The sequence below is a fragment of the Amphimedon queenslandica genome, unplaced genomic scaffold (assembly GCF_000090795.2).
Source record: "Amphimedon queenslandica unplaced genomic scaffold, v1.1 AMPQUscaffold_13420, whole genome shotgun sequence".
In the NCBI taxonomy this organism is placed as follows: Eukaryota; Metazoa; Porifera; class Demospongiae; order Haplosclerida; family Niphatidae; genus Amphimedon; species Amphimedon queenslandica.
In genome coordinates this window covers 1-24,971 of record NW_003546344.1, presented here as the reverse complement: position 1 = coordinate 24,971, position 24,971 = coordinate 1, and the positions used below count along the sequence as shown (strand labels likewise).

The 24,971-nt window shown below is 36.9% G+C and overlaps 4 protein-coding genes across 4 annotated transcripts in view; 3 read left to right on the top strand and 1 right to left on the bottom strand.

The window, feature by feature from the left end:
* Window positions 1-4,476, top strand: part of LOC109581770 (uncharacterized) — a 10,996-nt gene extending 6,520 nt beyond the window's left edge. The window contains exons 9-10 of the mRNA XM_019996170.1: window positions 3,445-3,653; window positions 3,699-4,476. Coding sequence (XP_019851729.1) covers window positions 3,445-3,653; window positions 3,699-4,426 — 937 coding nt within the window. The 3' untranslated portion in view covers window positions 4,427-4,476. The remainder of the gene's footprint in view (window positions 1-3,444; window positions 3,654-3,698) is intronic.
* Window positions 4,477-4,489: 13 nt separating this feature from the next.
* LOC100632287 (mitochondrial import inner membrane translocase subunit TIM50-A-like) lies at window positions 4,490-7,184 on the bottom strand. The gene is made up of 8 exons (XM_003386428.3): window positions 6,908-7,184; window positions 6,224-6,245; window positions 6,004-6,179; window positions 5,842-5,946; window positions 5,688-5,786; window positions 5,162-5,318; window positions 4,856-4,942; window positions 4,490-4,809 (listed from the first exon to the last, which is right to left on the bottom strand). Exons 1-8 carry the CDS (start codon window positions 7,154-7,156, stop codon window positions 4,553-4,555), a joined length of 1,152 nt encoding a protein of 383 aa, XP_003386476.1. The 5' UTR covers window positions 7,157-7,184; the 3' UTR covers window positions 4,490-4,552.
* A 59-nt stretch (window positions 7,185-7,243) lies between these two features.
* Window positions 7,244-10,556, top strand: LOC100632160 (kelch-like protein 29). The gene is made up of 6 exons (XM_003386427.3): window positions 7,244-8,980; window positions 9,435-9,548; window positions 9,649-9,711; window positions 9,905-10,021; window positions 10,064-10,243; window positions 10,339-10,556. Exons 1-6 carry the CDS (start codon window positions 7,421-7,423, stop codon window positions 10,474-10,476), a joined length of 2,172 nt encoding a protein of 723 aa, XP_003386475.1. The 5' UTR covers window positions 7,244-7,420; the 3' UTR covers window positions 10,477-10,556.
* A 93-nt stretch (window positions 10,557-10,649) lies between these two features.
* Window positions 10,650-24,472, top strand: LOC105312668 (E3 ubiquitin-protein ligase UBR2-like). Its single transcript, XM_019996168.1, has 48 exons — window positions 10,650-11,036; window positions 11,128-11,206; window positions 11,273-11,380; window positions 11,432-11,580; window positions 11,731-11,791; window positions 11,843-11,920; window positions 12,233-12,295; window positions 12,372-12,486; window positions 13,031-13,138; window positions 13,278-13,314; window positions 13,378-13,486; window positions 13,558-13,599; window positions 13,752-13,836; window positions 14,052-14,124; window positions 14,192-14,291; window positions 14,343-14,471; window positions 14,610-14,685; window positions 14,756-14,866; window positions 14,934-15,007; window positions 15,092-15,265; window positions 15,338-15,417; window positions 15,475-15,505; window positions 15,801-15,995; window positions 16,051-16,106; window positions 16,153-16,249; window positions 16,390-16,447; window positions 16,500-16,654; window positions 16,821-16,908; window positions 17,073-17,161; window positions 17,735-17,877; window positions 18,127-18,234; window positions 18,288-18,502; window positions 18,684-18,774; window positions 18,866-19,122; window positions 19,174-19,258; window positions 19,617-19,671; window positions 19,732-19,819; window positions 19,890-19,945; window positions 20,040-20,136; window positions 20,219-20,289; window positions 21,152-21,356; window positions 21,545-21,632; window positions 21,691-21,812; window positions 21,872-21,974; window positions 22,035-22,205; window positions 22,418-22,582; window positions 23,600-23,743; window positions 24,040-24,472. The coding sequence occupies exons 1-48, from the start codon at window positions 10,813-10,815 to the stop codon at window positions 24,179-24,181; spliced, it is 5,250 nt and encodes a 1,749-aa protein (XP_019851727.1). The 5' UTR covers window positions 10,650-10,812; the 3' UTR covers window positions 24,182-24,472.
* Window positions 24,473-24,971: the final 499 nt, after the last annotated feature.

Sequence of the window (24,971 nt, the reverse complement as noted above, 5' to 3'; positions counted from 1 at the left end):
TTCAGTTCATAGGAGCCACTCGTGAGGGTAACCCAATCATCCTGACAGAGCTAATGCCCAGCAGCCTAAGAAAGGAACTAGAGACAGGCTTACCACTACCCTATCCTGCCATACTGAGCATCAGTTTAGATGTAGCCTGTGCTCTCAATTACCTTCATCTCTTCAAGCCTCATCCTATAATACACAGAGATATCAGTAGTGGTAATGTCCTACTACAGCCTACCTCTCACATGGGTATTGGCTGGAGAGCTAAGGTGTCTGACTATGGGTCAGCTAACCTTCAGAATCTCATCGCTACAACAGAAAATCCAGGGAACCGAGTCTATTCAGCACCTGAAGCAGGGAATCCAAGGGAACACTCTCCTGCAATGGATGTCTTCAGTTATGGTGTCCTCCTTATAGAGATGAGTATTTCTGCTATTCCACAGCCTGGTAACAGAAGACAGGATATTAATTCTATTAGACGGGCTGGGTTTAAGGGTCTTGTTCAACGTTGTGTTATGGATAATTATGAATTGCGTCCTAAAATGTCTGACATTATAAATGAACTGACTCAAAGTATTTGATTGGTATAGTTTTGTAGTTTTTAGAAAAATATTTGATAACAATTTTTAGTTGTTAACTTGTTATAGAATTGACTCAAACTTTCTACATAACGTATCAGAAAATGTAATGGCAAGGCCTCAAGAATCTCCCACCCTTCCCAAGCCATGCCCTTGACATACTTTGCGAGCAATGATGATGACCCAAGGGGTCTACAACTCCAAATAATCCTGTGCACCCTTGAATAATCTATAATAATCTGTTATAATAAACATGAGACAAGTTTCCCATGCAGTTAATATTATTTGCTGATTTCTGAAGACACCTTTGATGAATTCAAAGGTAAGCAGGATCAGGAAAGCATTGGGGTTAAAGAAGCAACAAAATACGGCAAAGTCTTATACTCTGGACCAGGACAAAATCCTCCAAGTGACATGAAGAAAAAGCTTAACCTGAGATTTGATATGAACACTTAAGCTTCATACGAATACACTGATTGCTGATTTTTATATAATTTTTAGTAGATCATTAGTTTTGCCAGCTACAAATTTTATTTTGAATAATCATTGATTAATAATTAACTTTGCACAGTACAATCATATTTAGTACAATTGGTACATTAATAAATTATGTATCAGAAAATGTAATAAAAATTTTGGCCAAGGAGCCCCACCCTTCTGAGCCACGCCCTTGATACTTTTTGTATTGAAGCAATGATGACCTTTCAGTTCTTTTTACTGATTGCCTTATCCTTTAAAGTAACTATAAAGCCAATACATGCTATGATTTGTCTTCATTTTGTAGGTAGTAAGCACCAATACACTTTCACCAAACGGAGAATGTCTCGATATCACTAATCTCGACGAGATATTGCAAGCATTAAAAGATCATAATTTTGAAGTAGCGAAGTGGAAAGACCTGTGTCTTGATCTTGGGATATATATATCTACTCTGAGTGGCATAGAGGCTACTAGTCAGCATTATGGTGTGGATTGTTGCCTTCAGGAATGTTTGCATTCCTGGTTGCAAAAAGCTGATAAAGTGAAACAGAAAGGTGGTCCTACTTGGTACTCATTGATAGTTGGACTTAGACACATTAAAGAAATTAATACTGCTGATAGAATTCACAGAAACAGTATGCTTTATGCCAATAATTATTATTTTTGTTTATTCAGTCATCCTTTGTATTAGAGCATTTAATGGAGCATCCTGCTTGTGAGATTTTTGATCGATATACGTCAGATTCATCTATTCAGAAAAATCTACTTAGCCTAATCAACCTCCTATATCGAGAAAAAATAGTAAAAAAGATACTATGGCCTAAAGATGGAAGAGAGTTACTACAAGAAATTGGAAATAGCATTTGTGTAAACTATCAATTTCTTGAGGCTTTTGGAGTTGTTTTGCAGCAATCACCAGCCACTATGAGTATAGGTGGCGACATTTTAAAGGAATACAGTGAGTGAAAAAAAACAAATTATCATTTGCTTCTTCATAAAACAGAAAGAAAATTTCCTAGAAAAAAAGATGTGACAAGTAGTGATAATAAAAGTAATAGCATTATCAAAATGCCTCCAAAGCCATTCCTTTCATTTTAGATATTCATTTTGTTGCAAGTTCAGACTTAAATTTTACGAAACTAAGAGGAGAGTTTGCTGATGCAATTTTTGACATAAACCAGGCTATGATTGATAAGCCTAGTTTACAAGAGTTGTGCCAGTATCTTCGTTGGGGTTACAAGCACCTCCGTCCTCACTTACGTGACTGTGAAAATAGAGCTGATATTTTAAACCTGATCAGTGAGCATAGTTCATTAATAGACATTGGCCTAGTGGAATCCATTGTGTACAAGTTCAATATTGAGAATGCTAAACCGGCAATCCAGAAGTACAAGGAAAATGTCATTAAATTTCGTCAATCACTACTCAGACATGTTTTAGATGAAAAATTCTTTGACCGTCATCTCCTTCAGCCTGAAACAATTACATTTTCTATTGACCAGGATGTTGATGGTATTACTTTCAAAGATGTGGAAAAAATGATTAAAGCTGCTTTTAAAGAGCATGCACCTTGTATTAGGGTCCATGTTATCTCAGAAAGCAATTCCTTTACAGTCACATGTTCATTTCCTTTACTTTTATATGAGGAAATTAATCTAGCTGCTATGGAAAATATTGAAGCTTTAAAGGAGAAAGGATTACAAAGACTGACCATTGATTTTAACACAGTCTATGACAAGGTAAAGACAAAAATGATAATAATAATAATTATTATTATACCATCATAGGCTTGTGAACAACAGTTAGATACAGAAGATGACCACTGCTCCCAATCAATACACAGTGGTAGACTGGAACAAATGGCAATCTATATCAGTGTGAAACAACTAAATGAAGCTCATGATAAAGAGGATCATACTAGCATGAATAGCTGTATGTATTAATGTATAATTTTTAATAATTATTGTGTCATACAGATCTAGATATGGTGTCTAGTGTATCGTCATGGCTGCTAATTCTTCTAATATTATTCATCACAACAATTTATGTGCTAGTCAAGCCAGTACTCACAGACCAAAGGAGGGAAGCAAAAAGTACACAGGAGACACTAGATAAAGAATCCCAAGCACACGTACAGACTAATACTAAAGAAACAGAACGGGCTTATGATACAAATGATAAAGGTATACATCAACTATATCTAGCATAACTCATACACTATTTGTAGAATATACAAGATCAGATTCAGATGATGCTGGAACTGAAGCTGCCCCACACACTTGGAGGCATTTTAAACGTGCACCTAAAGAAGTGATAATCATTGGATCATTTGGGAATCATGAACAATGGAAGCTGCCGTTAGTAAATAATTTGCATTATTTTATAAATTATAATTTTACAGAGGAACAATTGTATCACCAAAGTCAATTCCTGTTGGTCTAGAAGGATCGTATGAAGATTGGATTGCAGAGGAGATTAAAAGCATAGTTGAAATTTATGAAAAAAATTCAAAAAGATATGAATTGAAAGACATTCCAGAAAAGGGAAAGTCAAGACAGTTTTATCTTGATAAAATTAAATCATTATTTGAAAACTGTAAGAAGGATGAAGGTAAGAAATATTTTAGAATATCATACTATAAACTTTATTTTATAGCTCTCATATATTACACTGGTCATGGAGAGAAGGACACTGGTAACTGGTGCTTTAAAGATGGAGTGATATCATTCAATGACATCTTTGAATTATACATGATGCATTTCAGGGGCAAGTCTCTACAAATAGTGTCTGATTGCAGCTATTCTGGAAAATGGATACACGATTGTGGAAAAAAACTAGATGAATATGGAATTCTGTCTTGTGGACACAAAACCAGGGAACAAAAGATGCTATTTAAGATTTTCACATCATGTCAACCTCATGAAGAAGCTACACTACTCACATACAGCAGAAAAGGAATGAAATACAGCGAAGAAGATGAAGGTGTTGTTATAAATTATGACGAAGAAATTAAAATGGAACCAGCTCAAAAAGGACAAAACCCAATGCTGGTTGACTTCAGACACATCCACTGCTACAAGATGCCTGGAGACCAGTGTGAGTTGGACTCTACCTGCACTTGGGAGGATCGTCTTAGCAAAAAAAGAGAGCGAATTGTATTACTGGTTGACAATAAACACAACAAGTTTCCCAGTTGGTATTATTTGCTAATTTCTGAAGACGCCTTTGATGAATTCAAAGGTAAGCAGGAGAAGGGAAACATTGGAATTGAGAAAGTCTTATACTCTGGACCAGGAAAGAATCCTCCCAGTGATGTGAAGAAAAAACTCAACCTGAGATTTGATATGAACACTTATGCTTCATACGAATACACTGATCACTGATTTTTATGATAACTTGAATATTTTTATTTTTAGTAGATTCGTTAGTTTCACGCCAATTACAAATTTTATTTTTAATGATCATTGATTAGTAATAAATTTTGCACAGTACAGCTATAGTACAAGGACTTATTTCAATCCCAACCAGCCAAGCCACCCACCACCAGTAGTTTGAGGTTTATTAGTTTCACCTCCATCAAGAGGAGCAGGTGATACAAAAGGTGTATCAGCGGGTGTGGCGGCTGTGGCCACTTCAAGAGGTGCAGGGGAAGACGAGGAAGACTTCTTAAAAGAGAAGACGTTGAAAGTTGATCCAAATCTTTTGCCCTTTGAAGAATAAGTGGACATTCTCTTTTCCTCTTCTTCTCTTAGCCGAGCTTGATTAGCTAAATAAGAAACATTAGACAGATATTAATGATATTTTAATAATACCTTTAAATGTCTCGAGTAAATTTCCTCCCTGCTCTTTGTAGTAGTCAAGAACTGGTCTCACATCATCAGTGTTACTCATAGCAATGGCTAAAAAAATAATTTGTTTCTTTACTCTTTGGCAGCCATAAATAAAAAAGTATTACTAGTAATCAGAATAGACTCACACTTTCTACATGGTAAAAGACATCAATGTATCAAAATTCAGAAAATGTAATACAATGATAGTACTTATGGCTGTATTAATTTAGCATTGCTATGGTTGCTTTTCTAAAGCATGAAGAGCTATAATCATGCAGTGCCACTTACTCAGCAAGAAAGCTCCCAAGTCTTTAAGTGAAGTATCATAAATATCACCAGTCCACTTGTCAAGTATGATACTGTTCTCTGGCTGAAGCTTGACTGACAATGGATTAGTATCAACCATAATGACACGATTCAATGAGCGATTGATATGAGTAAGATCCTGTAATTAAAACTTAATTGTAATTACCAATATGAAAACTACCAATCATTAACATTATGCACATTAAAATTTCCAAATTAAAACTCATTGTTTTAGCACAATTGTGAAGTGCTATAATATACTGTATAGCGGGTAAATTTGGAGGGGCTAAATTTTGGCAAATTGCTAAATTTTGATGATTGACGGTTTTTAATATGGCAAATTTGTGGCCACGTGCCATTGAGCATGCATATAATGGCTCAAAATGGCATGTTTTTATTTTGGAGAATGGCTATCAAAACACCAAATTCGCCAAATTTAATCCCATTCCCCTCCAAAATTTCCCACTATACAGTATGACAGCAACAAAAACAATTATTATGTACATACCTTTACGTGTTCCCCACTAATGTATTTAGTTGAGTCTCTGTATAGACGATACATGATATACTGATTAGGATCCATCTTATCAATGATAGGGTGAGTAGACTTAAGAGAGAGAGAGAAGAGAGTATTATCTAAGATCAATAACGATTATACTCACTAATGCATTTTCAGATGTAAACACTACTATTTCATAGTAATCAAATAAAGCATTGAGGAAAGCATCCAGTCCTGGTCTTTTCTGATGTCTCCACCCCATGTTCCTCTATAATTAAAAAATAATAATTTAAAATAAATAAAAGTAATTAAAATATGTGTGTACCTCATAGTCACTGTGAATAAAGATGTCCTTCACTTCAATGAGGAGTGTGTATGGTCTTTGGTAGGGATGTGGGAGTGGTTCAGGGAGGAGCAACTGGCTAGACGGCTCAGTGAATTTAAGTTTGTAGCTTAAAATGGTGTCCTTCGCTCTTAATAAATAGGCTTTGAATGGGTTCTCTGAAAAATAAATTAACTATAAAAGTGTTGTAATTGAAACAAACCTCCTGCATATTTGTCTTGTTCCTAATAAACAAGAGACAAATCTTAATACAATAGCTGGAATAATACTAAAGTAATGTTATACTACATGTGTTTTGCAAAATTTTGAGCAAACTGATTTCTAATTTGATTTAGCTTTTCACACATAAAACGACATCAGAAAATAAGTATAAAAATGGGAAATTCTCTCCAAGTCATTTTTTGATAAAATTGGCCAATAGTTCCTGTATGATAGTACAGGGACATTGGTCTAATTTTGGAGCAACTTCAAAAATTCATAAAAAATCCAAATTTGATTGGGATCCGCTCAAACTTTCTACACAACATAAGAATATGTATATGCATCAGAAAAAATTATGAAAATGAAGAATCCTCTCCTTTTCATTTTTGGCAAAATTTGATCAAAGTCCCTGTACTATAGTACAGGGACTTTGGCCCGATTTTGGAGCAACTTCAAAAATTCATGAAAAATCCAAATTTGATCGGGATCCACTCAAACCTTCTACACAACATAACAACATGTATACGCATCAGAAAAAATTATGAAAATAAAGAATCCTCTCCTTTTCATTTTTAGCAAAATCTCTGTACTATAGTACAGACTCTTTGACCCAATTTTTGAGCAAACTTTGAAATCTATTACTATTTCATTACCATTACCCCCATGTCTTTCAAATTGCTCTAACTTGTAATCCAATGATCTCATCTTCAGGACGGCCTAATACATAGATAGCTCCTCCAGTAATGGCAAGTGTGACACCAGCCAATACAAGGATAGCCTGCCCCGAGCCACTCGCCTTCTTCTTGGGCTTCACGTAATAAAATCTCCTCGGTAAAGAGCCATTGAAACCCACAGACCTTCTCACTGTTAGTCCTCTTCTAAGAGAGCAAGAAGAATATCGAAATGAGCTCAAGAGCCTAGAAAACATGGTCATTTGTACTTTGTGCCACGTGTGACCACGCCCCATGGGAGGTGTCAATGAGTGCGTGGGTGGTACATTGAAGAGGTGTGGCTACAATGGGTGGAGCTGCTTTGCTGGTTTAACGTTTTCTTTCTTGTACGCGGACACTTCCCAAAAGGATCTACAATTTTGCTCTCTTTTTCCTTTTTCCCAAGCCACCAAAAGGTCAAATACAGTCCCCAACAGTAAAAGGATTCTTAAGAATTCAACCTTAGGGCTTCATTCAACTCGCTCGCTATGTCCCTCTCTCCGGAGCCACTGATAGATCTCAGTGACACTACCTCAATAGGAAGCAGTAGTAGCGGTAGTAGTGGTGGGGGCAGGAGGAGACCGCCTCCTCCTCCTAAACCTAGTCTCATTCGTTCAAAGACCATTGGTGAAGTTAGCAGACCCGCTCCTACTAACAATACAGTAGGAGCTGGAGTAATAAAGAAACCACTCCCTCCTTTGCCACCTCCAAAGAACAAGCCGTTACCAGCTGTACCTATACCTACGGAGTCGTCTCCAACCACAAATAGGCCACTCCCTCCTCCACCGGCTAAACAGAAGCTTACTCGTACTGTATCGACTCCGCCCAGTACCCGTCGTCCTATTGTTAACAAGGACGAGGTCTCCTCTCCTCCGTCTCGCTCCCCTCCACCCCCTCCCCCCAGGAAACCCACCGCCTCTTATCATGGAGACTCCGCCCAGTCAATAGGACAGACCACGCCTCCAACCAGTAAAAGGCAGCTGAATGAGAAACTATCGGAATCATTACCGCCCGCGCAACCAAACGAGACTGAGGCAGACTCACCAGTGGACAATGGAAAACTAGTAGATATCGACTCTCCTCCTCTCTCCCCTCCTCTCTCCCCTCCTGTTCCTGAGAGGGACCGTAGACCTGTTTCCTTAACCAGTCAGTCCAGTTTCAGACGCACTCAACCAGTCTGTCTCCCTAACCCAGTGTCCCGTGAGCTCGTCTATGAAGAGAAGGACCACCCAAGGAATTCCTTTAAAAGACTCGCTCAACTCCGCAAGAAAGGAGAGCTCTGTGACTGTGTCCTATCAGTAGGAGATACAGAGATAAAGGCTCACCGGATTGTCCTGGCGTCGTGCAGCGGGTACTTTGAGTCAATGTTCATCGGAGAGTTCTCAGAGCCGGAGGGAGTACCTGTTGTCATTGAAGAAGTGGACGAGCATGCACTGGCTACTCTCATTGACTTTGCCTACACTTCATGCATCACACTCACTCAAGGCAATGTCTATCATTTATTTGAGGCTGCCGATACTTTAGAGTTTCAAGGAGTCAAGAACGCCTGCTTTCGTTTCTTCCGTAGCCAAATGAACAAGACCAACTGTATCCGCACGTGGCTTTTCGCCGAAAGTCACAATTGTACCGAACTCCTTGATGCTTCACTCAAATACATTGAAGTGAATTTCCTGAATATCGTGAGAGGGAGGGAATTCATGGAAGTGGAGACCGAGACTGTTTGTAGGATCCTCTCGTTGGAGAATATCGCCATCACTTGCGAAGAGCAGGTCTACGAGGCTGTCATTGGCTGGTTGAACTACGACATTGAGAACAGAAGAGCCAGCGCCTATCAGGTACTACAGACAGTTCGTCTCCCAAGTATCAACCGTGAGTACTTGATGCACATAAATGATAATGAGGCGATCATACATGATGATGCAGACTGTCTCCAGTTGATCATTAACGCTATACAGAGTCACATGACCAATGTAAGGGGGACTCTCATGAAGAAAATGAATAAAGAGAATACAAAAGTTCTTCCAAGAGCAGCTGCTATGGCTGTAGAGGTGAGCCAGAGAGAGAGAGAGAGGGTATTTTGTAAGAATTGAAATAGAAAGAGTATCATTAGGGAATGACTACACAATTGATTCTGTTGACAATTTTCTGCTTTTCAACACCTAATGTACCACTAGTGTAGTCTACAGCATTAAGTTGTTAGAATAGGTTGAACACTTGGTGTCTGAGGTTTGTGTGTCTCTGTGAACTGTGGTAAAGAGAAAGGATACCACAATAGCCAATGTACAGTACATGTACTAGGAGAGAAAGAGAGAGAGAGAGAGAGAGAGAGGGGGGGGGAGAGAGGGGGAGAGAGAGAGAGAGAGAGGGGGAGAGAGAGGGAGAGAGAGGGAGAAAGAGAGAGAGAGGGAGTAAGAGAGAGAGAGAGAGGGAGTAAGAGAGAGACAAAGTGTTACTCTCTAGACAATACTTTTGTTATTAATCTTAATTGTGTCTGCATTTTAGGAAGTTGAGTTGCACAAGTCTAATTGCTCACTTGGTATTGCAGTAATGGGAGGCTCTGACAGACCACAGCACATCTTCAGACAAGGAGACAAGCCTGGCATCTTTATACGCGATGTAAGCACTGTGCAAATTTTATCGACTATCTAGCAAAGTTTTAATGGATTACAATAAAATTTTGAATTAAGTATATATAAAGATACATTTTTGGTTTTAGGTATTACCTGGAGGTGCAGCTGCTAAAAGTGGCCAGATAAGAATTGGAGACAGAATATTATCAGTTAGTTTGACCTTTCTAAATGTATATACACACCTGCTCCTTATACAACTAAAATGATTATTTTAATGTTTAATTGTAACACTAGACATATAAGGTATTGGGGTAATAAAGAGTAGAGATATTATTATACAGCTATTTTAGGGCATATCCTTTCACATACCAGCAGGGTATCATTATATAATATTCCCTTTAGGTCAATGGGGTTGATGTTAGTAACAGCACTCATGAAGGAGCCATTAAGCTTCTGGTGACATCAGGGGATCCTTTGAAAGTGTTAATACGTCACGAGCCACCGCCTGATGGACTAAAGGTATTAGCTACTTTAGCGAAACAGCATTGAATCTTTTTGTAGGAATTGACTCTTGTCACTAAACCTGGGGAAGGTTTTGGGTTTTCTATAGCGGGTGGAGTCAATGGAGACCCAGCAAACCCGTTTGACGAGACTGACGAGGGTATATTTGTGTCTGAAGTGGTTCCAGGGGGAGCAGCTGCAAGGGATGGTCGATTGGCTGTTGGTATTAGGATACTACAGGTACATGTAGTTTTCAAATAATAATTATTACTTTAAATATGGTTTTAGAAATTTAAGTTACTTGTCATTAATTAATTCCTTATATATTTTTGTAGATTAACTCAGTTAGTTTGATTGGTAAGACTCATCAAGAGTGTCTAAAGGTCCTTCAAGGTATTCTGGACCGTATGACCCTCCTTGTCTGCAATGGATACGATCCCTCAAGCCTTATATCATTTTCAAATAGTGACTAGTATAATAAATTATAATGATAGCTCCTTGTTATTTGTCATTATGTCTAACTATATCACTATAATTATTATTTATTGAAATTATTATGTATTATAATTTTAAAGATTTTTGTTGCTTTCTTCCTGCAAAAATTAATAACTGTCTAGTTAGTTAATTGTATTTATTAAACTACCTCAGGTCTATTTATAGTAACATTAAAACGTGTAATAGTGACATCATCGACATCGTGTATACTTGGTAACAAAATGGCGGTTTTAAATGAGTACTTGTGAACAACAGGTCATCTTCCTTTGAGAGAAACAGAGATTGTTCCCAGTGTTTTTGAACCTTCAGTTAAAATGGTATCACGTAGAACAGAAGAACTGCTAGCTACCAGAGGCCTGGACCTTTTCTCTGATCCAAATAACTTTCCAAGCGATGAGGTCCTCCTCTCTCAACTTGTCCTGCCTCTAGAGACCTGCTGGGGAGCTAATGACGTCTATACGATACTGCAGAGCAGCCCGACCGCCACCAACTTCTGTGGCAAAGTCTTCAAGAATGGAGAGCCAGCTGTTTTCTGCAAGTATGTATATGTCAATAATAAACAATAGTGCTATCTTTAACAGTTGATTCTGTTCTTATTTTATTCATTTTATTTGTTTCTATTTAATTAGAGACTGTCAAACCGACCCGACGTGCTGTTTATGCTTAACATGTTTTGAAAACAGTGAGCATAAGAATCATCGATACAGGGTAAGAGTTTTAAAAACCATTTTAAAAGCCACACTGATACCCTCCCTTCCTTTCTCTCTCCATTAGATGTTTGCTTCAGGTGGTGGCGGTTGCTGTGATTGCGGTGACCCGGAGGCGTGGTCATCAAATGTTTACTGCTCCCATCATCAGCCCTCGAGGGAGAGGAGTGAAGAGGTGGGTGTGTCCTTCATTAATGCTCCTATAATTATCATGAATAATAATTAGGTGAATCCACTTGAGAATTTGCCACCTGATATGTCAGCCAATGCCCAGTCCTTCCTCTGGACTGTACTGTGGTATTGTGTGAGGGTTCTTAACTGGGAGAAACCCAATGACCTTCCACAAAACCTACTCACTCCTCAGTCAAGAGAAAAGTATTTAATTTATTATTATCATTATAATTATGTTGTTGTTACTTTTTGTCTTTCGTTGTTTTATTTTAGTTTTTTTGTTGGAAAGTTTCTTTATGTACATGTATTCTACCTTACACTTTCTCTTCTCTCTCTCTCTCTCTTCCCCTCCAGATTATCTTCTGATACTTTTGTTGCAATGCTTATGAATGATGAAGTACATACTTATGATGATGTGAGAAAGAAGAGAGAGAGAGAGACTATTCTGGTTGTTTATTATTATTAGGTTATCAATGGTCTACACACACATGTTGGTTTATCTAATGCTGATGCTGTCAGTTTGGCCACACTAGTTGACAGAAAGGTGCACACACACACACACACACACACACACACACACACACACAAACACACAATTACATGATAATACCCTCATATCTCACTGAATGAATCAATGCATTGCTGTCATGCAATAGTAACTTTATACTACATAGCATTCACAGTATAAAGATTACAGTATATATGCTTACTGTAGCAATAACAGTCAATAATTTCTTATGAGAGGGAATTCAATACATGTGTTCTTGTAGTGTGGCAGCTGTTCTCTAATTGCTGCTTCATTGTGGTGGTACAACCACTATACTATGATATACTGAGATTTACTGCTTTTCTATAGGGTCGGGGATTTTTGAATAAGGGGACACTGAACGAATGCGAAAAAGCAAAGACAAACGTCAATGTAAGTTTATTATTATTTGAAATGATTTTATTTTATTTTTTATTGCATTATTTATTTTTTTATTATATTTTTATAGAGATCTTTAGGTGGTCATCCCTTGACTGTCCGTATATTTCATACTACAATTCTCTCACACCAAAACTGTGCTATATATCTCTTGAACCTTCTGAAAGATAGAGCAGAGAAATCTGGTGAGCACATCTCTCTCTCTCCCTCCCTCTCTCCTTCCTTCTTTCTTTCTATAGTATCTTATATTTTTTTTCCTCTTTTTATTTCTGTTTTTCCTTCTTACAATACACTTACAATGACACTTGCTACTCTTTTATTTCATATCTCTTGGTCATTTTTAAATAATTTTTTTGTATTTACTATATATGTATAAGCCTTGTTTACACTATGCCCTTAAAGCGGTTTGGAACCGGTTTAGAAATAAAAACAGTTTACGTGTGGACAATTTCAATGCGGTTTAAACCGACTTATCTCAAATCACCTCCTGCCGGTTTAAGTACTGAAGCAGCTGTATTATGTATGCAATGTAGCATTGTAAACCGATTCAACCACAGTTACGTGTGGACACAATTAAGCTGGTTTCTGAACCGCTTTGATCCAAACTGGTTTGTAGTGTAAACGGGGCTTATGACATCAATTACAATGTACATGTAAAACACACTCACTTCCTACTGTATCCTACATGTTTTCCTCTATCTCTCTAATCTATTTTGTCTTTATTCTTAGACGGTTTCTGCCGCCTCCTCTCAATGGTAATGTGCAAGCCTAGTCCAGATGATTACAATATGTCTCTCCTTGATTACTTCTTTGTAAAGGACAGCACGATATGGATAGGTAAACCATAATTGTATTGTACTGAGCACCGTAGCTAATTCTGATGTGTGGATTGTAAATTAATTAAATTACATATAGTTTTTTTGTTGTATGTAAATGTATTGTACATCTTTACTCTTTTTCCTGTCTCCTACTATAGAGGCTAGACTATGTTGGCAAAGGCTAGTGATGAGCTCGTAAGTTCTCCCCCTCCCCCCCTCTCTCTCTCTCCTCCATTCATTACTTCTCTTTCTTTTTAGAATATTCAAAGACTTTCAGTACAAGAAGGAGCTTGCTGTTTGTCTGGCCAAAAACTATAAACAGCTTGCAAGAAACTTTTGGGAGGACACTCACCACCATGACGTTTGTGTATGTTATAAGAGAGAGAGAAGAGGAAATGTTTATGTTATACTGATGATGATTTTTTATTTAATTTTTAGGCCATTAATCTCACTGTTCAGTTATTCACTGTTCCATCTCTGGTAAGCAACTGCTACAGTACATGTACATGTACATGTATCTCTCTCTTCCTCCCTCCTTTGTCTCTCTCTCCCCCCTCTCTCTCCCCCCCTCTCTCCCTCCTTCTCTCTCCCTCCCTCTCTCTCTCTCTCGCTCTTTCTCTATTTCTTTCCAGAGTCGTATGCTAGTTGCTGAATGTGATGCTCTTTATATTGTCACTGAAACTATTTTAGGTTTAGTTAGTCCTTTTATCAGTAGAGGTATGTGTGTACACAAGAATATTGCATGATTATTTTTATAATCATAAACTTCTACATTGTATATGCACAAAGCATTCCGATTAATATTTTTTCAGTTACATTGTTTGTTTAGAAAATTATCTAAAAAATTGGGCCTGAAACACCTTTTTAACTGTTACATTTCCATGTACATGTACATTAATTTATACTTAACTATCTTTCCTTTCCACCACTAGATGATCAATGTTTGTCACTGCATTCTCGTAACTATAAACACGGAAGGATTGTCTACATACTTCACGACTTGAGGTTAGTAATAACATGCATGTACATGTATACATCACTCTCTCTCTCTCTCCTTTATCTCCTCCTCTAGATATTTATTAAGAAACAGACCAGAGGAGGTGACCGATCAGTTTAAACAAAAGACCTACAAAGCTTTGGTACCATTCATCAAACTTCTATCAGCCATGAATGTAATTGATTGTTAAAGATGACACTATTTTTATGCTTTTTTGTGTGTGTAGAATATGGATTCTGTTAAGCGTCAGAGTGGGTCTCACGTGGTAATGGAGCCGCCGTGGGAGAACAGTTTTAACTTCTCAATCATTCTACAGACGGCCATTTTGTTGTTTATCAATTGGTGCCAATCTGATGTATGTTACTGCTTTATTTTATCTCATTCTCCCCCATCTCTCTCTCTCTCTCTCTCTCCCTCTCTCTGCCTCCCTCCCTATCTCTCTCCCTCCCTCCCTCTCTCCCTCCCTCCCTCTCTCTCTCTTTCTTTATAACAGGAGGAAATGCTTTTAGAGTCACTTAAAATGTCAATAAAAGAATTACTCAAAGTTCAATACAAGTTTAAGCATCACAGTTAGTTCATGCCACCTGCTCCTCTTCCCTCCATTTCATATATTATTGTATCTTGTGTACTTGTGTATAGTGGTTGACAAGAATCTATTGGGGAGGAACAGTCCAACAATGGAGCTGATCATGTTTGATATTTTAAAAGAGAATGTCTCCTTTCATCAACCACTCTCAAGATTTGTGGCAGGTGATGATAATCTCTTCTTTCATATGAATTTATCATGATGTACATGTGCATTGTCTTTTTACTGCAGGTCTCTTACCTGGTGCTTCTAAATATAATCTTTCATTGTCTAGTATTATCAGAACTGCTACCAATGACACCTCAGTATGTTTACAAATACATGTACATGTATGTTCATGCATACATGTACTTCTATTTCACTCTCTCTCTCCCCCTCTCTCTTCACAGAATCATGTCTACCTATCACTGATGGAGCCTTGTTCCAGAGCTATTGTTTTCTCTTCGCAAGTCCTCAATGGAATGTGGAGGAGGAATGGATACAGTGTCCAGAATCAAGCCATCAACTACCAGCACCACAGCAGTGCTGAAATCATGTATAAGAAGGACATTGTAATGCTACAGGTGAGGGAGAGAGAGAGGGAGGGAGGGAATGGATTACATGTACATGTACATCTCTCCCTCCCTCCCTTTTAGTCCATTGCAGCAGTATTAGATCCTGATGTATTTGTGTACTCACTCATTTACAAGTACAGGCTAGAGAATTGGCTCAAAAAGTATGCCACTATTTTAGTTACAACTTACATTATTGTCTCTTTGTCCTCCCTTTGTAGACCTGAAAGTGATCCAAGAGATAGAAGAGAAGTAAGAGAGGGAGAGGGAGGGAGGGAAGGAAAGGGTAAATTGGGGAACTAATTTTTTTTATGAGACTAGACTCATTCTTCTTTCACTCGATGTGTACAATAAAAGTTAATAATAATATTTTGTATTTATCAATTATCATCAGCCTAAACTTTAAATGATTTGTACATGCATTTTTTATTGTAATTAATCTAATTTTGCTTTATTAGCTTAGTCTTGTCTAGTAGACTAGTACAATACATTATATAGTAACTGATTCAGTTATTATTAGAGCTCTCTCTCCCTCTCCCTTACTCAGAGAGGTGAAGATGCCATGCGGTTTCTGATGATGGAGCTTGAGGAGTTTCTTTATTTGCTGATTGTTGTCTTTGGTGAGCGTTACAATGTTGGGATTGGAGAGGGCGTCACCACAGAAACCTCACTGGAGAGGGACCTCATTCACATATTGTACTTTGGTCCTCAGCCTCACAGCCAAATAATGAAAAAATTTAAAGTCCGTCAAAAAAATTATAATGATTACAATATTAATTTTTATACTCTCTGCACAGTTTACTGATAATGATGATAAGATATCTTCACTGATCAAGAAAGTAGCACATTTGAGGTGAGTGTGTGAGTTAATGGGCGGGGCTGATGGGTGTGGTTTGTAGGACTGTCTCAAGGAAGAGTCTATTTGAGCTGAAAGATGATTATCTGAAGCAATATGATCCTTTTTATTATCAATACACGAAAACAGATCAATCACAAGTATTGCAATACATGTATTCATGTTACATGTACTCTCTCTCTCCCTCCCTCCCTCTCTCTCTCCCTTCCTCTCTCTCTCTCTCCCTCCCTCTCTCTCTCTCTCCCTCCCTCTCTCTCTCCTCTCTCTCTCTCCCTGTTAGGCTGAAGATGTTTGGAGGAAGAAGGTCAAAGCTAGTGGAGGTGCTTCAAGACTAGCTCGTACGTGTATCAATTAATTAATTAATTAAACTTATTTTTGTATTCTCTTTAGCTTCTCCGCCATGTTCTCCTCCTCCTTTCACTGCCCCCTATCAAGGGGTCCTGAATCTTTTATCTTCGCCAGTCCTGGTTAGAGTATTTTATAATGTTTTCAAGGCAGCTGCTACTGATGGATCAAAGTTTTGGTCAGTAAGACTCCTCCATGAGGTGAGTACAGTTTTAGTATTGTAATACCACCTTCTCCTTTATTATTTTTTGTTTATTTTATCTGTTATTATATTTAACTACATGTACATGTATGTATTTTTCTAATTTTTGTCACTGTTAATGTACAGTGTTTACATGTATCTCGATCTCTCTCCTTTCTTTATAGAGTCTTCATTTGTGTTCCTTGATGTTGGTAGAGGAGGAGAGACAAGGCAGTAATGATTTCCGTAAGGGATGTCTTGGATTTGACACTAGTAAGTCATTAGACCATCCAGCTGCTGCACACAACTAATATACAAACATGAGACACTAACACTACAAGCAGAGTCAGTTGAATGAGTCAATCCAGGAATGTGACAATGGTTTATAAACACTGTATACTGTATATGAGACTTCATATACTCTCTCTTTGCTTTAGGGAATGAGTCATTATTGCCATATTTGGAGAGCCTGAGGTCGACTTCTCGAGTTGAAGAGAGACAGCATCTCCTCCATTGGGTCATTAAGGTACATATGTACATGTACATGACACGTGTGCATTTACTAATAAATAGCCCATGGTTTCTCTTTAAAAATGGCTCCGAAATTATTTTACATTTTTATTACATTTTCTGATGCACATCGATGTTCTTATACTGTGTAGAAAGTTTAAGCCAATTCTGACTTCATTTTTTAAAGTTATAACCATTTTAAGAAAACACCAAAATTCTGAAAAATACCCAAGGCTATAGCCTTGGGTTTCTTCCGAAAAATGGCTCCAAAATCACCCCAATTTTTTGTTACCATTTTCTAATACACATTGATGTCCTTATGCTGTGTAGAAAGTTTGAGCTGATTCTGACTCCAACTTTTTGAGTTACGGCCATTTTTAAAAAAGTAGCCAAGAGCAGGGACTAGATGTACAATGTACCTCTCTACTCTACAGTACATGTATATATGCACACACTGCAGTGGCTATAATGTTCCATATACTGTACATGCACATGTACATGTATATACATGTATATACATGTAACATGTATCATACACTGTATATGTATTTGCAGTCTATTTTATTTCAATCTCTCTCTCTCTCTCCAGGTACTCCACACTGCTAAGAGAGAGTTAGATATGACAGAATCCTCTTCTTCCTCCAATGAAGGAGGAGCTGATAATAATATGGTGGTAGAGGACATTGACTCTCCTGGTCTGGATAAGAAAAGAGCTAAGGCTGAAGAATACAGGTAAGGGGAGAGAGGGAAAGAGAGGAGCAGCTAGGAAAAAACATGCTAATAAGTAAGCTATAAAGCATATGCTTCATGAGCGTGGCAACAAATGCTTGTATGACATATGGCTTTGGAACAATGAGATAGTTCTTAACATTAAGACACAGTTTTTAACTTGTACATGTACATGCATGTACATGTACATGTACATGCAATTCTTAAGATACAATTATGATACTACTGTGTTTATTCCTCTCTCTCTCTCAGACTAAAGCTAATGAGGGACATGGCACTCTTGCAGAGGAAGTTTTATGATCAGCACAAAGGAGAGCTGGACCTCATTGAGAGCGAACCTAAAATAGGACAACAAACAAAGTAACAACAACAACAACAATAAATTGATAATATTATTATTATTATTATTATAGTATACAGAAGGATCCCATTCTTGCGAAAGGTCCTGCGGTGGGTGTGGTTCCGTTCCTAAATCGTTCCAATACTAAAGTGTCTGCTAAGTGTATTCTCTGTCAGGAGGAGGCGGGGGATGTTGCCTTGGAAACCGACAAACGGTTTGTCCTAGCGACTTGTGTCCAGCGCTCAACCGTAATGAGAAGAACATCTTGTAAGGTCACCGGAGATGAAAGTGAGTTACAATGTACATGTACATCATTAATTTATTATTATTATTATTATTATTATTATTATTATTATTATTATCATTATTATTATTATCATTATTATCATTATTATTATTATTATTATTATTATTATTATTATTATTATTATTATTATTATTATTATTATTATTGTTATCATTTATTTAGAAATTGACTATTTGAGTGGTTTATTAGATGCAAAGTGGGGCGTCTACTCTGGTGGGTGTGGTCATATAATGCATTACACCTGCTGGCAAAAGTGAGAATTATACATGTACATGTACATGCATGTACATGTACTTTTAGTTTTAATAATTAATCAATGCTCTCTCTCTGTCTCTCTCCCTAAGGTATGTTGATAATAAGAAACAGGAGCACAGTCTAAGACGGTATTTCTTCCCAGTACCAGGTCACACTATCCTATGGGGGGACGGAGAGTATCTCTGTCCTCTCTGTCAGACCTACGGGAACACCATCCTTCCTCTAGCCACTCCTCTCTACTTCACTACTGCCTGTATGAGACCAGAGGCCTCTCCCTCCCTGGAAGACTGTCAGTCACTCATTAATTCAGCTCTGACCAGAGGGTTGGAGATTACCAGTGCGGCAGGTATCACAATGGGTCATGTGACCATCATGTGATAGTGTGTGCTTTATTTAGAGTCTCCCGTTGATTTGCCTGAATTCAATGTGAAGTTAAAGGGATTGTTTCCTCAATTTACTGCATACGTTGTGCCTTCGTCATGGTTAGTGCATACAATTTAGCATACTTGTGTGTGACCTACAATGTACATATTGTACATGTACATCGTTTACATGTTCATGTACATGATATGCATGATATACATGTACATGTACATGTACTGATTGTTAGGGAATTAGTAAAAGTAGAAACAAAACAAAATCAAAAATGGAAAGAAATATCAAAACAGCAATCCCCCAATGTAATTTTGTTATTGTTAGGAGTAGTCCCCTAGTTTTGTTTCTGCTCTGATCTTGTTTCCTTTCTACTTTTACTATACTACCCCTGATTTGTTCATGCATCATAATTAATGTACAGTGTATACAAGTACGGTTTATGTACAATGCATGTATTCTTTCTAGTGTTGCGAGCAGTAAAGATGACATGGAGTCATTATTTACCCAGTTTGTGTTCATGGTAAGGAGCTAGAGGGAGGGCTGGAGGTCATTTCTTATCATTTCCCTTCTCTCCTAACAGCAAGGATATGCCTCTCTACCTGATGAACAGAATGAGAATATTCCACTGGCCCAATGGCAGAACTGTGCCTACACTATCTCTGGATTAGGTACATGTTTTAATGTGAATTAATGTTGTGTGTTATTTATTTTGTTTGTTTGTTTTGTTTTGTTGTTTAGAGCATGCGTCAAGAAGTGAGGGCAAGTTCTTGTTGGACAGTGTCACAATAAGACAAGTTAGAAATCATATTTTATTAAAATTGTTACCTCTCTCTCTCTCTCTCTCTCTCTCTCTCTCTCTCTCGTCTCTTTTTTCCTTTCTGTCTTCAGTTGTATATTGTTCGTTCTTTGATTCATTTTGGTTGGAAAGCAACTAATATGTTAGACACTAAGAAACTATCGGAACACATTAACAAAATGTGCAACAGTAAGTCAGATACATGTGCTGTTATTATTATTACTATTATTATTATTATTATTATTGTTATTATTTTTATTATTATTGTTAGTTCTACTCCCATCGTTGTCAGCATTCAGTGAGCAGCCCTCAGTAGTTGATATGGACATATTCACATTAATAGTAAGTCATATGACTGGGGTGTCATGTGATTGTAATATTTGACCAAGTGGCAAGCCAATATCATGTTCATGTACATTTTCTGATGCATATTGATGTCCTTATGCTGTGTGGAAAGTTTGAGTCGATTCCGATAAAAAATTTTTGAGTTATGGCCATTTTTAAAACTAACCAATTTTTGAAAATTGTCCAAGGCTATAGCCCATGGTTTTTTCCAAAAAGTGGCTCCGAAATCACCCCCAATTTTTATTACATTTTTTGATACATATTGATGTCCTTATGCTGTGTGGAAAGTTTGAGTAGGTTCCGAAGAAAATTTTCGAGTTATGGCCATTTTTAAAACGAACCAATTTTTGAAAATTGTCCAAGGCTATAGCCCATGGTTTTTTTTCAAAAAATGGCTCCAAAATCATCCCCAATTTTTATTACATTTTCTGATACATATTGATGTCCTTATGCTGTGTGGAAAGTTTGAGTTGATTCCGATAAGAAATTTTTGAGTTATGGTCATTTGAAAAAACGGGCCATTTTTTGAAAAGTACCCAAGACTATAGCCCATGGTTTTTTCCAAAAAAATGGCTCCAAAATCACCCCAAATTTATATTACATTTCCTGATGCATATTGATGTACTTATGCCATGTAGAAAGTTTGAGTTGATTCTGACAAAAAATTTTCGAGTTATGGTCATCTAAAGAAATTGACCAATTTTAGAGTACTATAGCCCATTCCGAAAAATGGCTCCAAAATCACCTCCAATTTTTATTACATTTTCTGATACATATTCATGTCCTTATGCTATGTAGAAAGTTTGAGTCCTTATGCTGAGTTTGTACATACATGTATGAACATGTTCCTCTTTTTTAGGTTAATCTTCATTTCTCAATCTCTTCTCTGCTCAATCGTCTAACGACTGAGAAGCCACACCTCCCACAAGAAAACCCTCTCCTTGCCTCTCTCATGGGAATGACGGACGAGTACCTCATTACCATGGGGACTGCAGTACAGGTGATGCAATACCTGCTCTGTGCTCCTGGGGGAGGAGATATGGAAACTGACTCAGTGGCTGAAGGTAATTTATGTAATTATTGCACAATCTGGTGATTCTAAATGTATACATGCATATACATGTACATGTACTTTGGGCGTGAGGTGCAACTGTAAACTAAGAAATTGTATAAATGTACATGTACATACATGTATGTGTGTACTAGCTTGCTAATAAATTCTAATTATTCACTTCAATTTTTATTTGTGTAGCCTCAGGCAGTGACCCTGAACTAGTCGAAGGTTGTGAGTTACAAAGACTTTGGTCAATTGTTCATCGACACGCTGGATCTGATAACAGGTAGACAACCTTTTGATTTATTTTAGAATAAACTCTCACTCTCTCTCTCTCTCTCCAGTGACAACCCCCCCTCTCCTTATTCCCTGTACATTGGCATGTTGGAACATCTTTATCCATTCCTTCAGCGTCTTGCTTTATTTGTAAACTGTTTGACTGGAACAGACTTCATTCATTCTTCAGGTAGGAATATAAGCTATACTTTAAACTTTTTATATTTATTATCTCTCTTCTTTCTTTAGCTTCAATGGCATCCAATTTCACTGATCTATGTGCTTACCTCAATCTTCCTCAATCTTTATCTTCTCTCTTCATGAAACCTGCTGTCATTAAATTGTGTCAAAAGTAATTTGCCAGATAACTTTTTACGATATTTATTTATCTATTTATTTTGTTTATTTATAGTTTGTGTTCTCATCCTCGTTTGGCTGATGTTGTCCATTGTCTCAATTCCTCATCCTCCACTCTCATATCAGTCAGTGCTTCTCTCACTCCTTTAGCTGTCCAGCCAACAAGACGTCTCATTAATATGCCAAAGAGATACGCTGAGCTTATCAAAATGGCGTCTGAATTCAAGTGAGAAGAATAACAATCAATAATAACAGTAATAATCATAGTTCTGCCTATGGTGGTCGGGGTGGTGGGGACAACCACTTCAACAAATGAACTAACCAGTTGATTACTTAGAGCCGTGCAATTAATACTAATAACTATACATAAAGAATGATATTGTAGTCTACTAGTATGGTGTACATAAATTTAAAACAATAATAATAATATTATTTTAGGTGTCCTAAATCAACGATGGAGACTGATGATACACAGAACACTCAGACTGTCATGCTTTGCTTGTTGTGTGGAGAGCTCTTGTGCACTAACTGTTATTCTTGTCAAGAGTCTCTCAGCGACGACGAGTCTGTCAAAATCGGTCAACTGACTCAGCATTCTCAACTGTATGTGCCGTTAAGAATAATTATGTACATTATAAAAATCAACCGATTTCTGAAAAGTTCATGTACCATAAGTTTTTTTAATGGTTCCAAAATAACCCCCAACTTTGGACCTGACTATCTAGTTTGAACAATTTTTTAAAGCTATGGCCATCTAAAAATGAGCTAATTTTTGAATGATACTCATATGATACTGTGTAGTCCATGCCAGGGTTTCACACAAAGCATGCTAAGTGAGCTAAAGTTTAAACTGGAGTTGACAAGCACAACATCTCTGCAGGGACTTTGATTTGATTTTGGAGCAGCTTTAAAAATTCATAAAAACTCCAGTTTTGATTGGAATCAGCTCAAATTTTGTACACAACATAAGAACATGTATATGTATCAGAAGAAATTATAAAAATGAAGAATTTTCTCCTTGTCATTTTTGGCGAAATTTAACCAATGACCCTGTACTATAGTACAGGGACTTTGACCCAATTTTGGAGCAACTTTAAAAATTCATAAAAAATACAATTTTGATCGGAATCAGTTCAAACTTTCTACATAACATAAGAACATGTATATGTATCAGGAAAAATTATAAAAATGAAGAATTCTTTTTCATTTTTGGTGAAATTTGTCCAACATCCCTGTACTATAGTACAGGAACTTTGATCCAATTTTGGAGCAACTTTAAAAAGTCATAAAAAATTTAATTTTGATTGATATCAGCTTAAACTTTCTACACAACATAAGAACATGTATATGCATCAGGAAAAATTACAAAAATTAAGAATTCTTTCTGTTTCATTTTTGGTGAAATTTAGCCAACATCTCTGTACTATACAGGGATGTACAGGGATTTTGATCTGATTTTGGAGCATCTTGTAAAAATCAAAATTTTGATTGGCATCAGCTCAAACTTTCTACACACCATAAGAACATGTATTTGTATTAGAAAAATTATTAAAGTGGAGAAATTTTTTGTCATTTTTCTTTTTTACATGCCTTTTAATGCTCTCATTCCTTATCCTGTAGGTGTGGGGGCGGTATTGGTATAGCTATGTGGATAGTGGAGAGTTTCGTTGTACTACTTGATGCAAGGGACCTTCATAATGTGTGTGGGTGTACACTGACTCCACCCTTCATTGATGAATATGGGGAACCAGATCCCGGACTAAGGTAAAGCTATATAATATATGACTGGAACTGACAAAGGGTACCATTTGGTGGTTAATTAAACTCATCTTTAAAGTAAAAAAAAAGCCAACTTGCAAATGTGATTTTGAAAAAGCAATGGTTGCAAAAAATAGCAAAAAACTTTTTGCACTTTGTCCAAAAAGATAAGTTAAATTGAACATGTGCAAGTTGACCTTTTTTGACTGTAAAGATGAATTAATTACCCGCCAAATGGTACCTTTCGTCAGTTCCAGTCACATACATATATGATGTCATATAACGTGTATTTGTATATATAGACGGGGTGAACCACTGAATTTCAATGAAGATATATACAAAGAGATACAGGAGCTGTGGCTAAGTCATAAAATACCTGAGAGAGTTCACAAAGAGATGGAGCAGAATTTAAGACTGATTAAAATCAAATGGTCGCTGATGTAGAGCTGGAACATCCTATATTATTATTATTATTATTATTATTATTATTATTATTATTATTATTATTATGGAGATAAATTTCTACTTAATTCCCCTTTGTTCTCTTCTTTGCTTAGTTTCTTTCTCTCTGTCTTCTCCTCTCCTGTCTTATTGTTAAATAGTATATTGTTAGATATCATTATTATTATTTTCATTTCTTATTAATTTGCACTGACTAAATGCTGCATTAATAAAAATGATAAAAAAGCAAACATTGTAATTTTAAAATTGTTTGATAAATTGTTAGCACTTCAACAATGAACTTGTTTTCTTGTTAGCACCTTGAAGTGTTAACAAACTTGTAATAATAATCATCTCTGAACTACAAAAGAAATAAAATTAATAGCACAAAGAAAGAAAGGTTTACACAATAAATACATAAACTACTATGCACTGTATGACAGGGAGTCCATGTTCTCATTCATTCATTAAAAGTGTTATAATCATTATTGGGATTCTCAAGCAACCGTGCAGGAAACATCATGTCACAGTCATTCTCAGGAGCCTTCGCTGTAAGACATTTCATTTTGATGAAGTGTCTCAGGATAAAACACACTAAGTATAGCAGTGGTAGAGTCATTAGTAACAGTTGGAGGACAGCAGTGATGGTGGTATCAAGGCTAATGCTAGATATATCAGAATCATCGAGAGAAGAATCATGGTGCATGATTGTGATCAATAGAAGATTAATGAGTAGGAAAGAGTCAAGTTTGTTGTAATTGTTGTTTTCAAATGGTTGGTAGAAGCAATGAAG

What these genes read in the sequence shown, in the direction of transcription:
- LOC100632287 (XM_003386428.3), bottom strand. Translation starts at nt 7,156, where the DNA reads ATGACCATGTTTTCTAGGCTCTTGAGCTCATTTCGATATTCTTCTTGC. An exon ending in ACAAGACAAATATGCAGGAG is followed by an intron (nt 6,180 to 6,223) that starts GTTTGTTTCAAT and finishes TTTATTTTTCAG; the next exon opens with AGAACCCATTCAAAGCCTAT. An exon ending in TTATTCACAGTGACTATGAG is followed by an intron (nt 5,947 to 6,003) that starts GTACACACATAT and finishes TTTTAATTATAG; the next exon opens with AGGAACATGGGGTGGAGACA.
- LOC100632160 (XM_003386427.3), top strand. Translation starts at nt 7,421, where the DNA reads ATGTCCCTCTCTCCGGAGCCACTGATAGATCTCAGTGACACTACCTCA. An exon ending in CAGCTGCTATGGCTGTAGAG is followed by an intron (nt 8,981 to 9,434) that starts GTGAGCCAGAGA and finishes TCTGCATTTTAG; the next exon opens with GAAGTTGAGTTGCACAAGTC. An exon ending in TTGGAGACAGAATATTATCA is followed by an intron (nt 9,712 to 9,904) that starts GTTAGTTTGACC and finishes TATTCCCTTTAG; the next exon opens with GTCAATGGGGTTGATGTTAG.
- LOC105312668 (XM_019996168.1), top strand. Translation starts at nt 10,813, where the DNA reads ATGGTATCACGTAGAACAGAAGAACTGCTAGCTACCAGAGGCCTGGAC. An exon ending in TATTCACTGTTCCATCTCTG is followed by an intron (nt 13,600 to 13,751) that starts GTAAGCAACTGC and finishes ATTTCTTTCCAG; the next exon opens with AGTCGTATGCTAGTTGCTGA. An exon ending in TGGACATATTCACATTAATA is followed by an intron (nt 20,290 to 21,151) that starts GTAAGTCATATG and finishes CCTCTTTTTTAG; the next exon opens with GTTAATCTTCATTTCTCAAT.